This window comes from Boleophthalmus pectinirostris, unplaced genomic scaffold (genome assembly GCF_026225935.1).
Source record: "Boleophthalmus pectinirostris isolate CB_2022bp ecotype Guang Dong unplaced genomic scaffold, ASM2622593v1 HiC_scaffold_18, whole genome shotgun sequence".
Lineage (NCBI taxonomy): Eukaryota > Metazoa > Chordata > Actinopteri > Gobiiformes > Gobiidae > Boleophthalmus > Boleophthalmus pectinirostris.
The window spans coordinates 18,641,922-18,658,098 of NW_026571133.1; the positions used below are offsets into that span (position 1 = coordinate 18,641,922).

The 16,177-nt window shown below is 38.1% G+C and overlaps 1 protein-coding gene across 1 annotated transcript; it reads left to right on the forward strand.

Moving 5' to 3' along the window:
• The first annotated feature begins 6,386 nt into the window (after window positions 1-6,386).
• On the forward strand, window positions 6,387-11,172 carry LOC110161852 (extracellular matrix protein 2). Its single transcript, XM_020926690.2, has 4 exons — window positions 6,387-7,118; window positions 7,210-7,285; window positions 7,854-8,766; window positions 9,366-11,172. The coding sequence occupies exons 2-4, from the start codon at window positions 7,216-7,218 to the stop codon at window positions 10,462-10,464; spliced, it is 2,082 nt and encodes a 693-aa protein (XP_020782349.2). The 5' UTR covers window positions 6,387-7,118; window positions 7,210-7,215; the 3' UTR covers window positions 10,465-11,172.
• Window positions 11,173-16,177: the final 5,005 nt, after the last annotated feature.

Sequence of the window (16,177 nt, forward strand, 5' to 3'; positions counted from 1 at the left end):
TCACCATCTTCCACGTGATGCCCTTCCACATTTGCCTCAGTCATGTGGAGCTAAAGTTGAGATTTAGTATGACGTCTGACCTCTGGAGGAGAGACGAGCCAGGACTTCAATTCAGTGTACCTCTCAGAGCTTTTCAGGGCTCTTTGATTGGTAATTACAGGCTGTATGCAGGCACCGAGCCCACCCACTTGTCTGCAATCACACTGTACTGGAGAGAAGCACCCACAGAGGACAAGGAGAGGTGAGAGAGACCATATGTTTGTGCTACTGGAATACATATATTAAACTCCTTCCCATTATACAGTAGTTGGGTAGAGCTGCCAAAATGCACCCATGAAGTAAAAGTATTGTAAAGTATTTGTTTATTTAACTGCATGAAAGGCCAAATGTACTGTACGTTTAAAAGTGTACTACGTAACTTTTCCGATGGAGGGTCTGTTGCTTTTGTCCTCATGAAGATGGTATTGCTACTCAAATGTATGCAATAAAAAAAAATAAAAATGTCTCATTACAACTTGTCTGTACTTCTCACGTTCCAACCCAACTATCTAGCAACCACATGCGTCACAACCCCAGCCACACAAACAGCTATTATTCACGGGAGATGACTCAAATCCCCATAAGCCCCCACAGAGCCCTGGAAACGCAGGTCCTGCACTGGCATGTCACAGCCCGGTGCACACAAAGACAACTACATCAACACACACAAACCACACACACAAGATACACATACACACATGCACACAAGTCATACACAAAGTCAGCACCTTTTGTTGTCACTGCAAACAAATCGACTGCAAACACACTCTATCATAATGTTTCCGTTGGCATATGTACTTTCTCTGTTGTGTCTTTTTCTATTCACTTATTGTAGGGAGCAACAAGAATTAAGTAGGCTAAAGTTGTGTTGTTGTAGTGCGTAACTTTTCTGAGGCTTGGAGAGCTTATTGCTTTACACATTGCTTGATATATTCTACATTGTACATTGTCTTTTACATTGTATTGTACACTGGAGTATATTTCTAAGATTTTTGGTGCTTTCCCATTTCAGTTTGATGCTGCCATCATAGTCAACTGATTGTCAGAAAACCTATGGCACCAGCCCTTGGGCAATAACAAATCAATCTATAACTGTAAGATAAATAGGCCATCTTCTTGCAATATAAGGAACACTGACAAACTAAAAACATGTTAATAAGACGTAACTTTTTTTCATTTGACACTGCCAACAGAACACAATAAGTGTCAAGTTGCTATTTTGGTCCTCGCACCCCCTCTAGTAACATATGCCAGACTCGCTCTTCAACTTTTTTCCACCACAAACTTTCTCACAATGGTCCTGCTTTGGTGAGTAGTGTTTTTCTCCTCCATTCACTTCCTCATAGCTTGGCCGTGTCTGATTGGTCAAATGGAGTCTATAGTCGGCCAATGGGAGCACAGTTGCCAGGCAGCCTGAGCTGAGTTTGGAGGCGGCTGGAGCCTAACACAGCTGTTCCATTGAAACACAGCAGGCCATAATAACAAGGGCCCCTCACCATGAGCTGCTCATACACAAAGAGGCACAAAAGTCTGGATTCAATTAAAGTCGAGGAGTTTGGCACGGTTTGGGCAGGGGCCATTTTGGACTCCAGTTGTAAACAGTCATGATTGTATACTGTTTTCATGGATTATAAAAGTTAATGTTTTTAAGACATGCAACAAGTTACAACTTTTACACTCAAGTTAGTTTAGACACATTTTAAAACTTTTTCCTTTTGAATCACTTTTTTTCATAAACTAATATTGTTGTAAGTAATTTACAAAGTTATAGTTGACTTTTTTAGATCAGGTTTTAAAATAAGAAAACATTCTATAATATAATATAAGATAAAATGAATTGCATTAAAAATGCAAGTTTCTGTACTTTTGGTTTTGGTTCAAATGCTTAGTGACTAACATAAACAATTCAATATTTCTATATTCAGTATTTGTAAATTTACATTTTAGATATGTCATGTGAATAGACCATGTTATCTTGGCCTTATCTCCCACCTAGCAGAATGATTTTCTAAAATCTGAAACCTACTTTCTCAAAGAGTTGTTGTTCCTGTATTCGTAACATTAGATCTCCACCATGTGCCAGTTCTAGGTTGTAATAAACTATTATATACATAACTATTATTTTCCATGTTTGTTCAACATGTACAAACAGTTCTACACATTATCAGGCTCAGAAAGCAGCTGCTCAAAGTTTATTTGTACTGCAGTGGGAGCAATCTAAAGACTGGAGACAAAACACAGCCCTAGTTTGTCCACTCTCCTCTTTCACAAGGTGACACATTGGCCAATAGCACTGGAGAATTGTTAACCAGACCCAATGACCCACATCACCAGCAAAATGTTGTTTACCCATCTGTCCCTCTTAGCGCTAACCATTCCAAGCTTACAGACTTCCACCCACGAGTTTCACACTTGTTGCTTTGTACTAAACACCAAAAAGCACTTTGCAAAAATGATTAGACCGAGCCATAGGCAGGCGAGATTGAAAAAGGATCGGCGTACTGCTTTATGTAGCATATGGTGCCCTTTTTAGATTATAGAATTAATAACAGGCCACGCTTTCAGACCCACACATGCGCACACACTAATATTAGCATTATGGTCTAAATGGAGATTTTAGTTCATGAGTCACTAAACATGAACAAAAGGCTCATTTATAGGACAAAGGGTATACAGCGGTGTGGCCCAGAGCTGCTCATTCATTCGATATGAGTTGCACAAATGTCAGACTGTAGCTTTCTGTCTACTCTCCTATTCTTCACTCAGTGCCAAAAGAAGCACATTGATCGCTGTGCTTCACTATGGGAAACGTCAATTCTCAAAGGCTACAGGCAAAGACTTGTACTGTAGAATGGATCAATGGTGTTTTTCTTGTGATACTGCCTGTTGTTATGACTTTCACGTTTTAAAGGGGGGTAACATTTCGAAGGTGAAATTAATTAACAAAAATATTAAACATACTGGATATTGAAAACCAGTATTATTACATAAATTATACCCCAAAGTTATGTAATTCAAAACTACTGGTAACTGCGTGTTTATTAGCCCCTTAGTTGTACTGTATATAGTTGTGTACTGTACTATAAAGTGAATGCAGATTAAGCTGTTTAAATTCAAACCTTATTCATTATTTTGTTACTATTATGTTTCCTTTATCCCATGAATTTGTTGTTTTGAATTGCCTTAATGAGCACTGACCTGACCTTGAAATGATCATGATACCCTGGTTGTGTTGTTTTCAACTCTCACTGACTCACACTTGTTTTAAGATTCATCCAAACCAAATCATCTGTTTGGTTGTGACGTCTTTTTAAATGTACACTTTTAAAATTGATATTCTTACAGTTTGATCTAGTCACAAAAGTGAGATAAAACTGTTGAACACATCCAGAAGTATAATTTGGAGGAGCTATTCTCGTCTGGGTTAAGACAACACTCTGGCCTTGGGGGACCGCTGTGATGTTAAGCAGGAAAAATATTTTGATGTTCTTGTGAAGCAAAGCCACAGTGGATCTACCTTATTCTCACAGCCAGATAATTTATTATTTTGAGTTGAAATAGTATGGTTTTGTGTTGTTTCTGTAAAGAACACACGGAGCATAATAATGAATAAAAAATTTCTTGAATTATTATTATTAAATAACATTTATCATGAAAACACCGAACCACCACCTTATAACTACAATTAGCCCTGAAAAGCATGAAAAAAGATTGAATGCATAATTAACAAATGAAGAATGATTCAGGCTTAGTAAGTACATAATGATGAGGTTAAAGTTCAAAGTTAGGGTATAGATTAAGTATACATTAAGCCTGAATCATACTTAATTTTTTGTTTATGCATTTTAAGGCTAATTAAAGTGTATATTTTCTGACAAATATCTTCCCAGTAATAGAGTGAATAGCCTATGCTCTGTGCTAGTTTTATGATACACTACTGTTTAAGACTATACACATGGCTCTAGGTTTACAACATGTGAGGTTCCTGGTCTCCTCAGATAAAGAAAGTAGAAAGTCCATCCCTATTGTGTGCTCTGAGTCACGCACACTATACACAAATGTGGGTCTGACGCTCCTAGCCAACAAATTGATCGCAGTCTGGTGACCTTTGACCCTGTTAGTAGCCCCCTCCGCCGCTGCTGTGGCTCTGGCCTCAGACAGGCCCACAGCAGATGGGATGCTCCGGGGGGAGGGGTAGTGTTACAACCACAGCCGTCCTGTCAATCAAGTCCCTGAAATATTGCCTTAATTTCCAGTATCTTCTACAATGAGCTCTATGTCAGTGATGTATGGAGTCTGATTGAATAATGTGCTTGTGTTTACTGTAAATTAGATTGCTTGTGGGGGAAAAGCAAGGGGTGTTAATATTGTCATTAATTATGTGTGCAATTACCATAAGCTAAATCAATATACACTACAGGCAATAAGTGTAGTACGCCATGCACCATTCTGAAATATAGACTGCTTTAAAAAATAAGGAGAACATATTCACAAGCACAGCCTTTAAGAACAAATAGCCATGTCTTTGAAGAGATCTTAGAACAAAATAGATTCTGTGAGTATGAAAGCTTACATTATGGTCCATTATGTGTGTGTGTGTCTGTGTACATATATATATATATATATATATATATATATATATATATATATATATATATATATATATATATATATATATATATATATATATATACACACACACACACACACACACACACACACGCACACACACATATAGATATAGATAGATAGATAGAGACAGCGAGAGAGAGAGAGACTGCCTTTTTAGCAATTAGCAAAACAAGTTTAAGTTAAAGCTGCACTTTATCTAGTGGATGGTTTGCCACGGTTGTCTCCATGGAGATGCCTGCAATGTTCCACAGTAGCATTAAATGTATCTGTCTTGTATTAATTCAAAAAAGATTAATTCTTATTGTGAATACACTCAGCTCTTCACTAATTTGGCCTGTAATTTGACCTGGTGACAACACCTGCTTGTCTCCATAGAGATGGATAAGTTTAATGCCATGTGGAAGATCCTAGGAAAAGCTAGGATGTTTCTATAGAGACAAGCTGGTGGCAAACCAGAAAAGTTACATAATCCACCTTTAAAATTGTTAGCGTTATTTTAGAGTTAACAAAAATACATGTTTTAATAAAGAAAAGTAAAATAAAATGTTTACTTACTGATTTTAGTTAGCTTTAAACACTGTTACATTTATTCTAACGGTAACCTTTTAAAACTGCTACATTCTGCCACAAGGAGAAACTAAAACAAGCATAAAAAGTAAAAGTCAGAGCAAAGGTTACATTTCTATTTTATAACAATCACTAAATTGTCAAACCAGAATGGAAACTGGCATAATGCCATCAATGGGGAATAGATATAACCACACAGCGTGACTATGGTCTATAGAAATCAGTTAAAAACAGGGCCCTGAAGAGTCCAAAACATCCCAGAATACTTCATAGCACATTCCACACTGGACTGACAGGACAGTTACCTACTCTGACCTCAGTCCCCATGACAAATACATTACACATACCGACTGAACATGTCCACCCAGGATCATCACTGGAGAGCTGCTGTCAGTGGAACAAATGAATCAGAGTTTCTATACATTCACACAAGTGAACAAGCCCTCTATAGACTATAAAGTAAAAAAAAACAACAACAAAAAAAACAAGGACATAAGGAGATGTGAATACACTGATTTGTCTGGACAGATTGTAAATAATGACGTGTATATAATAATAATAATGTTGTATAAAACAGGTGTTAGTTTTAATGAATATCCACCCCACCCCCTTCATTATTACTGCCTTTGACACCTCTTCTGCTTTACATTACATCACCTCCCCAGGAAATGAGATGCTCAAACTCATATGTGTTAATAGACTCCGGCTGTTTTCCGGTGGACAGTTATTTACATAATTTTTCCATTTTATTTCTGCCGTATGATATTTATCTTAATCTTGTCCCTCTCATCTTACACCATTGACATTGACTGAACTCCTGGTGTCATCTGCTGTACTCAATACAGTGCAATAATATGCAAGACAAGTCTGTAGCAGGGCAACATTACACCTATCAGTCTCTACTGACCCTCCGTGGCTGAATTGTGTACTGCAGTCATATTTTTGTCATTACGGTGTTTTTCCAGTAGATGTCAGTGGTTCAACCTGACAAGGAAAGGAATGGTCATTATGGCTGAAATACTTGAGAAAATATGTCGTGCGAAGCGACTTTGCAATTGTGATTCTATTTGTGATTAGGGTTTTTATTATATTAATCATGCCAGAATAAATATATTTGCAGTTGTTTGTACTTCTGCCTAAGGGGGAAATGTCCCTCTGGGGCAATAAGTAAATTTTGATTCTGACATTTATGAAAGCTCCCTTGTTGGTTGTTGTATTATTGCTTCAAGTATCAGAATGAGTCAGATTCTTCTATAATGTAAATAACAGGAGAAAAAAAATCATATTAATTGGCACAGCACCTTTGTGCAAGTTCTTTGTTAATTTCTTGATATGATAAATAGGGGAAACAAAAACATACAACAATAAAATACTCTCTGAAATACTATAAAAAATACTTTCATGAAATACTATACCTTTTAAACCCAATTATGCCACCAAGTCCAACAAGATGTAACTTTGAGCAAACCCAATTTGCTTCCTTCCATTCTCTTCATTAGCATGAGGAGGCTCCAGACTTCCAGACATCCCTGGGTATCATAATAGCAATCAAAGGACAGTGTGCTGTAGCCACTTGTCACACTAATATAATCAGTGGGACGCTAATGTGACCCTGAGCGCAGCAAACAGCCGTGACCTCTGACCTCTGCTCCACTTTCTCACTATTGATCCTGTAGATTCTTCTGATGTGGAGGGTAAGTGTGAGATTTTTCCTTGGGCATAAAGGCCTTAAAGGGGCTCTCATTAGGGACTATGTGTAAGTTTCTATCCAGGAATACATCATTATAGTCTACAGCTGTACCAGTCTCCAGTCATTCAGTCTGTCCAGAGCTCCAGCAGAGACAGGTGTGGAGCAGTCAGACCCATGCTTCTACTCCCAGGTAAGTGGCTAATAACTGAGAACCAATAGCTCTCTATTATAGAAGTGATGGACAGTTTTTGACCTAGACCCTCTACTATTTTACATTATAGAACAAAATGGAGTTGTTGACGCTGATGCTGGTGCTCCCTACAATTTACGCACAGCCCTGGCATGTTTTGCAGGCTGGTGAGTATAGTGTATTACTGTATAATAATAAGGGGTTTATAGGCCTGCCTGTACAAATTTTGACGTGGATATATTAATGAAGTAAGCTGATGATAAATGAGCAAATTTAGACCACAAAAAATGTGCAATACTGTTAAGAAAAATTCCTGAGCTGCAATAAATAAATAGCAGAATGAAACACTTTTGTATTTAGTTTGCATCTGTAATGAGTCATAGAAGTTATTAATTTCACCTACAGCTCAGATCTTTTCATATAGCAAAAAAAATCCAGTAATGCAAAAAATGTACACAATATTGAGTCCAAAAATATATTGTTCCAGCTTTCATATACTGAATGATAAATCGATACAGTAATTATCATGACAGGCTTTGGGGTTTACAGGGGAAGAGTGGTTAGTAATTTTGGAATGGGCTATTTTTCAGTCAGTATACTAGTATATGGAGGGATGGATATGTTTACAGCATATCAGGCCCATATTGAGTAGTAATTACATGTCTTAAATAGTAGTGATAGTTTCTGGACATTATTCAAAGGAGTAACTGATGCATTGTTTTATATTTTGTTCAGGACAAGTGAAAACACGCTTAACTGAATTGGAAGATGCTCTGTTGGCTGGAAAAGAGGAGGTCAGACAAAACTTTAACGCTGGCCTGAATCCAGACATTAAACTGCATAGTAACGAAGCAAGTGAAGTAGAATTAACCGCTGAAGCTCAAGCCATGATATTAGGTAAAACCGATAATAGTTATAGTACTGATGAAGACTATGATGATACGCAGCGATTAGTGCGGGAGGAAGAAGAGAGCATGCTGGTGGCAGGACTCCATCTTGACAAGAAGAGAGAGAGAACAGCAAAAAACAAAAGTTCACTAATTTCGTCTAACAATAATGGCCGAACTATGATTCCTGTTTCATCCACACATGTACCTTTAACCTCTGCCCACCTGTCCAGTCCTGACATTCCTTCAAATCCCACTGAGGCTACCAAGGCAATCGGTGACGTCAAGTCTGAGTCCTTCCTAGAGCATCTCCTTGCTGAGGTGTTACTGATCCCCACCCATACCTCCACAATGGAAGTAAACAAAGGACACGGTTTGATGGATCTCAGAATTCATACAGGACACAGTGAAGACAGTATAAAACAAATAGGAACTTCAACAGGACCTGCTGAGAGAACTTTTACCTACAACACTCAAGCAGCCATGTTAAGTTCAACAGAAACACAACCAAATGTACCACAAGTGACCACAACAGTAAAAACAGCAGGAAATGCATATAAACCTGAAACTAAAGACAAAAATGCATCTTCAAAAGCTTTAATTAAGACACTGGAGAAAAATGTCCCAGCACAATCAAAATCCCCCAAAAAGACAACAATAAAGAAGACAGACAAGAATTATAGTAATGCACAAACACAGCCACAGGATTTCCCATACTTCCTGGACAACTACTGCCCCCCTGAGTGTGCCTGCTATGGGAGGTAATCAAAAACTCAAAAATGTTTTTGTGTATGTATTTACATGTGTATGTATACACATAATTTTAAGTCTTTTAAAAGTGAAAAAAAATGTATAGCACACTCACATGGCCAATGTTCAAAACTATGTTTGTATTTTAAGATACTTTATTGGCAAAATCCTTTGTCAGATATTTTCTTTCTTGCTTTGGTCACCAGTACACCAATAAAAATGTATATAAATGTTTTGGACATCAGCCATGTTTTAAGCTGCCCCTCCTTGGCCTTTGGTGTGTGTTTTCACTTTCACTGTTTCACTTGAATTTTAGGTAATTCAACAAGTATTAATATTAAGTGTATCAAATAAATTAAGTGTTTTTGTTTAATGCATAAAAAAGTTCTAATTCTGAAAAAAGTTTAACAATTACAAAATAAGAGCCATACTTCTAGGTGATAGTATTACATGGAGTAGTTGCATTTGTACTTGAAGTAGTAACAATAAAACTAATAAGTAATTCTGATAAAAGAAGGCATTTTATAGTTATAGTTATAGCATTTTTTAATAGTAAAAGTAGCAGTTAACATGATTTCAGTAAACATTTTCATCTTTGCCTTCATTCCAGAGTGGTCCAGTGCTCAGATAAAGGCATGGACAGAGTTCCTTATGGCATCCCTTACAACTCCCGCTACGTCCTGCTCATGAACAATCACATCGACCGCATCCAGCTGGACCTGCTCAGCGAGTACAGCACCCTGGAGTTCCTGGCACTTACCAACAACCGCCTGACAGATGGCGCTATAGAGGGGGCTTTTGAGGGGGTTCCTGCTCTTAAACGCCTCTATCTAGACACCAACCAGTTACAAAGGGTGCCCAATGATCTTCCAACATCCTTAGAAGAACTGCGTTTGGACAATAACAAAGTAGAGGGCATGTCTGAAACAGCATGGACACACTGCCCAGGACTGTTAATACTTAGCATGAGCAACAACAGTCTGGGAAATGATGCACAGTCTTTACCGAAAGCTGTTTTATCATCTTTGTGCAAGCTCCGAACACTAAACTTGGATCACAACCAGCTGACTTTAGTTCCTTTGGGGTTGCCATTGTCTATCAAAGAGTTGTATCTGAAAGGAAACCATATAGAGGAGTTTCATAGTGGGGCTTTTAATGGCAAATCAGAGCTGGTGGTGTTGGACCTGAGCAAAAATAGACTGACAAATAAGGGTCTTCGTAAGGACTCACTGGTTAATGCCACACATTTGGAAAGCTTAAATTTAGAAGGAAACAGGCTTAAACAAATCCCACAGCATCTTCCTTTATCACTCAAGACTTTAAGTCTCGAAAGCAATCTTATAACGTCCATAAAGAAAATGGCTTTTGGTGCACTAAAAAACCTGGAGCATTTGGGTTTGGCAAGAAACAAAATCTTCAAAGTAGCAGTGGGCGCATTCAGGACATTGCCCGTTTTGCATCAGCTGGATTTAGGACACAATGCTTTGAGACAGGTCCCAAGGCAGCTATCCAAAAGTCTTCACTCAGTGTCGCTCACACACAACAGGATCCAGGAAGTGCCCCGTGACTCTTTCTGCTGGGGCAATACTACTCTGAATCTGAGCGGACTGGTCCAAGTCCAGCTGCACAACAATCCTATAGATCTGTCCCATATAGATACACAGGCCTTCAGGTGTTTAAGGGGGTTTCAGGTAGTGCACTTTTACTGAAAACAGATAAAATAAAGGTAAATTATCCATCCTATGTGGTATCCCAAAATGTGATATTTATTGTATTTAAGGCACAATTACTTCCACAATCTATTGATTGAAATGATTCTAAGGCAGCACATTATAATGCAGTGAAATTGGACTTGAAATTGGAGTGGATGCAATTATCAAATCTGAACTAAATATTCTGTTTATGGAAAAGTCTTGTTACTTTAGACCTACACAAACATGCTCTGAAATTCATGGGATTCTTGTATTAGTTTATTAGTTCATATTTCAGTGTTCTCTCAAATGTTAATGCTGCTGGAAATGTTTACAATGTGCACTCTGAACAGAATCCTACTTTTTTATTTGCTTTTTTAATACTTCAGTACATACTTAATTAAATAAGTTTTTTAACCTTAATGTCTTATCTTTTGAAATGATGTCTAATAACATTTTTATAGTAAATATATTCACTTGTGATTGCCATTAATCTGTGGTAGGTTACTAGTTTCGACAAATTAGTCACTCTGTTTTTTCCTTAAACATAACTTAATCCCCTAAAGACTTCCTATGTGACACCATGGAAGTCTCAGCAGTCATTTACCAGAAACTTTGCTGTTTTAGCTAAAGAGGAATATTGATGTCAGTGTTTGCATTGCCAGTGGAAAAGGCAACAGCGTCATGTGACTAAGAATGTAAACTATGGTTGTGAAGAGGTATCATATCACCTAAAGAAGTATAGTGTGCATATGTATTCATGCCCACATAAACATTTCTTTCAGATTATTTTCTCATAATAAAGCTTTTCAAACTCAGTCTTACCTTTGTTAAAATGCATTACAGTAACTGTGCAAAGCATGTAAGTGTACACATCACCACAAGATGGCAGTAATGTATTGCAAAAGTACTCAAGTAAAGTTTTACTAAGACAGCTAGACTGTAGTTGCTCTGGGTTGGCTTATTTCCAGTTGGTAAATACAGGATTGTGGCTATTAAAATATCTTGTTGACTTTGTGGTTGATTGTACCTCTTGGCCTCTCACCAAAATAAAAAGCAGTAGCTCCAGAAATAAGACAGTAATAAGTCATAAAAAAGTTTTACAGAAGAGAATCTGTGTAAACTATCTCCATCTCTTGTATCATCTGAAAACCACAAATATGAAAAACATACATTTGCATGAATACGCATATTTGTCTCTGGGCATGTGGCAGCCAGAGAGAAATGGGAGAATTAGCCAACGTGGAGGTGCTTTTTTCCTTCTCGTTTTTTAATAAGCTGAGCGCGAGGCGACGTGGCACTGCACCCTGAGTCTGGAGAGAGGAGCGGGGGAGGGGGTAGGAGAGAAGGATGGATCCTAGCTCCTTTTGGCTCAGCATGTGTTCAAAAGTGCAGAGGAGCAGGCAGGGAGTGCACCAGCACCTCCTTACAGTCCTGCAGGACCCTCACCCTAGATTCTGCACAAATGGGACTTGATTATGTCTATGTCATTACTTTGTGTCATTCATGCAGTCACAGGGGACACTGATTTAAACAGCAGTGCAGTATGTGGGAGTCACTAACAACCATGTGAAATGCTCTTCTGGCATAGACTGACTCCATCATATAAGTCATTTGGCAGACGCAGAATCCTGTGTTGGATGCACTTCAGTGTTTAGACTTATCCCTCAGGAGCTTTGCAAGATTAAGAGTAAGAACAGTACAGTGTGTGTCAGGGGCACCTGTAGCCACACTCATCCATTTAGTACCATTGTGTTTAGTCTGCCCTACCTTCATCGTGCCAGCCTTCATTTAGGACAACCGTTAAGTGTCTGGTGCAAGCAACACATGAATGCAAAGGGCAAGGTAAACATTACTTTTTTGTTTTGTTTATACTTCTGAGAAAATAAAGTGTTTAACATGTTATCAAAATACCACCTCATATGTGTGGATCTCAATTCAAGGAATAGTAAAATGTATTGTCCACTGTTGACCACATGTCCACTCCTCTGAGCTCTTCTGAAAGTGTGTTCATGCCAAGAAAGAAGAAGAGGGAGAAAAATACAAAAGAGCGGATATTAAACCACACCCAACATGAGCTGGCCAGATGAGCAGCAGCCAGACAGCAGACAGACACAGCAGTCGTGGAACTATTAAGCTGCTTTTTGTACTCCTATTTTAGTGAACCCAATAGCCTCCAGCTCTTAAGAAAGCTACCTATATATTACAGGCACGTATACTCCCTATATTGTTTGCATAACTTTACTCGATTCATTTCCTAAGCCTCGCCTACATGCCACAGTCTTAATCAACTCATGTATAAAGAATTTTGGTAGTTACTTTTGCAGTCCCAACGAAGGGTTAAAAAAAGTAGTCTTCAATATGATGCATTTACATGACAGAAAGAAAGGGGGCGCTTTAGATAGCTGTGAGGAGCAGTGTGGAGTTGCGGTTAGCAGAGGAGGGGAGGGCTATAAGAGTCTGGGAGGAGGGGATAGGGATAGAAACCATGGGAGCCAGAGGGACCCCTCCACACACAGGCACTACACCGTGCACTAAAAACGCGCACGCACAACTTCATAACTTTGACACAATGTTCAGCAGGAGTGTGTGAGGATTTGAACAAGCTGGGTGAAGGCAATAAGGTCCAGAAGGCTCATGCAATGTGTCTGTGGAGCTGATGCTAGACATTTGCACATGTGGAGTTTGTTACACTTAGTGACCACTAGAGGGCCTCTGCATTAGAACATGGGGATTAAAGGGGTTTCTGTTGTTCTATACAGACCTCTGCCAAACCCCTATACAAACTAAACTATTATAGAGTACTGAAAATAGTACCTTAATATGTAGAATTTTGATTTACAGTTAAGCAGACAAAAATACTAATCACAAACAAAGACTATATTTATTATTATTTTTGACTTCCTTTAAATAGTATTTTTGTATGTATGCTTTTCTGCTATTGTTGTACTTTCCAATGCAACACTGATATTTTGTCACTGTGGGACAAATAAATTCAATGTATTTTTGTAGAGGTCAAAATTAAAATGGGCAGTAATTTTACAACGATTTTGCTAAGCCTGAAAGCTTGTAAGAATTGCTGATGTAACAAAAAGAGGGCTAGAAAATTAAACAGAGAAGCAGATCTTTGTAAATAAATTATCTCTTATTCTTTTAATTCATTAAATTTTTAAAGTCTGGACCAAATTGCCTGTATTATGAAAGAGAAGAGCCTGTTCCACAATGTCTGCTTGTAGTCATTGCATAAAAGAATATTCTTGTAAGTGTTACGAATGTTGATCCATTGTCCGACATCCATGTGTCCTTGGGGTCTTCCTGGAAAAGCTCTACCTGTCTGAAAGCTCTCTGATGGAAAACCTGTGTGGGGTCAAAGGTCATTCTTCTTCACTCACTTCCTGAACATTCCTTACTTTACGCTGGCAGACTGTGGAAAATCAAAACCCCTCCAGCCCTCAGGTGTCCACCCGATGTCAAACAAAGCAAGTCACAACCACAGACACATTTTCATAGCGAACTGTAAAACTGTGCCCGGTTTTTATTGGGTTCACCAACTGGGAATGATGGTTTTGTATCTCGTATCAAGTAGCATCTCACTACTGACACCTCTTAAATCTCTCTTCACTCAAAAAAACAAAAACAAAAAAACTGTTTTTTTTTTGCCCAGGGACAGACTCTATAAAGCAGCACTTCCCCTGTTTTCCTGACTTCCTGTCTGGGCTATTACCATAGAAACGTATCAGCAAAGACAGAGGTAGAGGAAAACCACGTTTTAAAAACAACATATGACAAAAAAAATGATGTCTAAGAAAAAGTAAAAAAAATATAGGGAAATAAAGGATTTTTTCATGAACAGTCATTTCCATTTTGCAAACAGCAGACATGACCTAAGAGATGATTCCCCTTGCACCTTTTAACACAGTCTATTTAAAAACCAGAAGTTGAAGAAGTAACTAGGCTTAACTAAGGTTACTAATGGAATAATGGAAAATAAATATGTAACTCTGGTTTGGTAAAAGTTGTTGAAAGAATAACTTTAGACATGTTAATTTTCTGACCAGTTTTTCTGACCAGAAGTCTCCATGGAGATGGCATTTAACTGATTTATCTCATTAATGACAGCAGCTAGCACCACCAGGTTACACTACAGGTCAGATCTGTGGAAAGGTGAGCCCAATCATAGTAAGCCCAACCTAAAAACACCTGACATGAAATGAAAGTAACAAATTTAATGTTATATGGAGGAGTATTCAAAAACAACTATGGAGACAAGCACATGGCAACCTCACCTCCAAAAAAGTTACACGATGCAACATTAAAAAGTATAGATGGAAAGTTAGAAATCAGACAATGATCATCTCTGTCAACAAATCACCCCTGACCACAAACCCAACGTTAGACACATGATTACTCCACTTCCTGTTTGGTCTCTAATCTCACACCCATAAAGTGAATTTTTAACACTGGTGTCAACATCACAATTAGAGCAGATCTCCCTGTGATCCCAGTGCAGATTACACAACTATAATGTGTTTAAGGCTGTATGGTACAAGGTGTTGATACAGTACAGCTTTGCTCTGTCAGCACAGACAAGTCCAAACACAAGAGGAAAGAAAAAAGATATTCTGCTGATTTGACAAAAACATCAATTAGTTTTCATATGAAGCACTGAAGCAAATTACACAAATCCTTCTTGGGACTTTTGATTATTGCAACATATAAAACCAACATTGCTTCTTGTAACACTGCTAATTTTACCCACAGAGGAAGATACAATTTTTTATTTATTTATTTTTTAAATATGTTGTAACATCCATTTATTGTAACATCCATTATGAGTGTAGTGTGTGTACAGATATCAAATTATCAGACTGCAGCAACTTACCTGATTTTCCAACATAATGAAACTAGAAGAAAAATATATTATTATTGGGTTTGAAGAAATGCATTGAAATTCAGTAATATTCTGAGTAACAATACATCTTAGTAAGGTTTTAAATGTTGGATACTTTGGATCTTGATAACTGCCAAGACTTTTAAATGGTTATGTATTAAAACTAGTAAAAGAAAGACGTGACTGACTTGACGGTGAATATGAGAGCTATGAAGAAACAATAGAGACAGTCTACCCAAATATATACAAGTCCAAAACCAACTCAGCGATCCATTCAACTCTGGTCTTTAAAATGTTAAATAACCAAATTCAACTATTCAATCCCTGTGGCTTCCAAGAGCAGCTGCCGTACTACCAGTCTGTTTGTCAAAGGTGATCATTTGAAATTTTGGGATATCATTTTACTCAAAAGGGCTGGAAATCTGAAGGGAATGGTTGTACTTTGGAAAACTTCATGGGAACGTTAAAGAATTGTCTGACCACAACTCATCCGTTTGATGCAAGACACTGTGCTCCTGACCACAGAGAGGGGCTGGGACGCACATGTGGCCAACAGCTAATTGACTCCACCAAAATCTCCTCTTTTTCTCTTGTTTTCTTCTTCTTTTTTTTCTTTTGTGTTTCTTCACGCTGCTCTTTGCTACGCTCAACATTTGCTCTGACATCCATCACGGCTGACCTTAACATGTGCCTTCCCCATTATGAATATCCAAACGCCCCTGGCCCACTTTCTCCTCCGTGAGTGTTCCCTTGTGTAAGAAAAATCCTTCTATAGGTAAAATATGCACATACGGTATTGTTAACCCCATAAGCTCATTCAGAAGCATGGTTTTCAAGGCT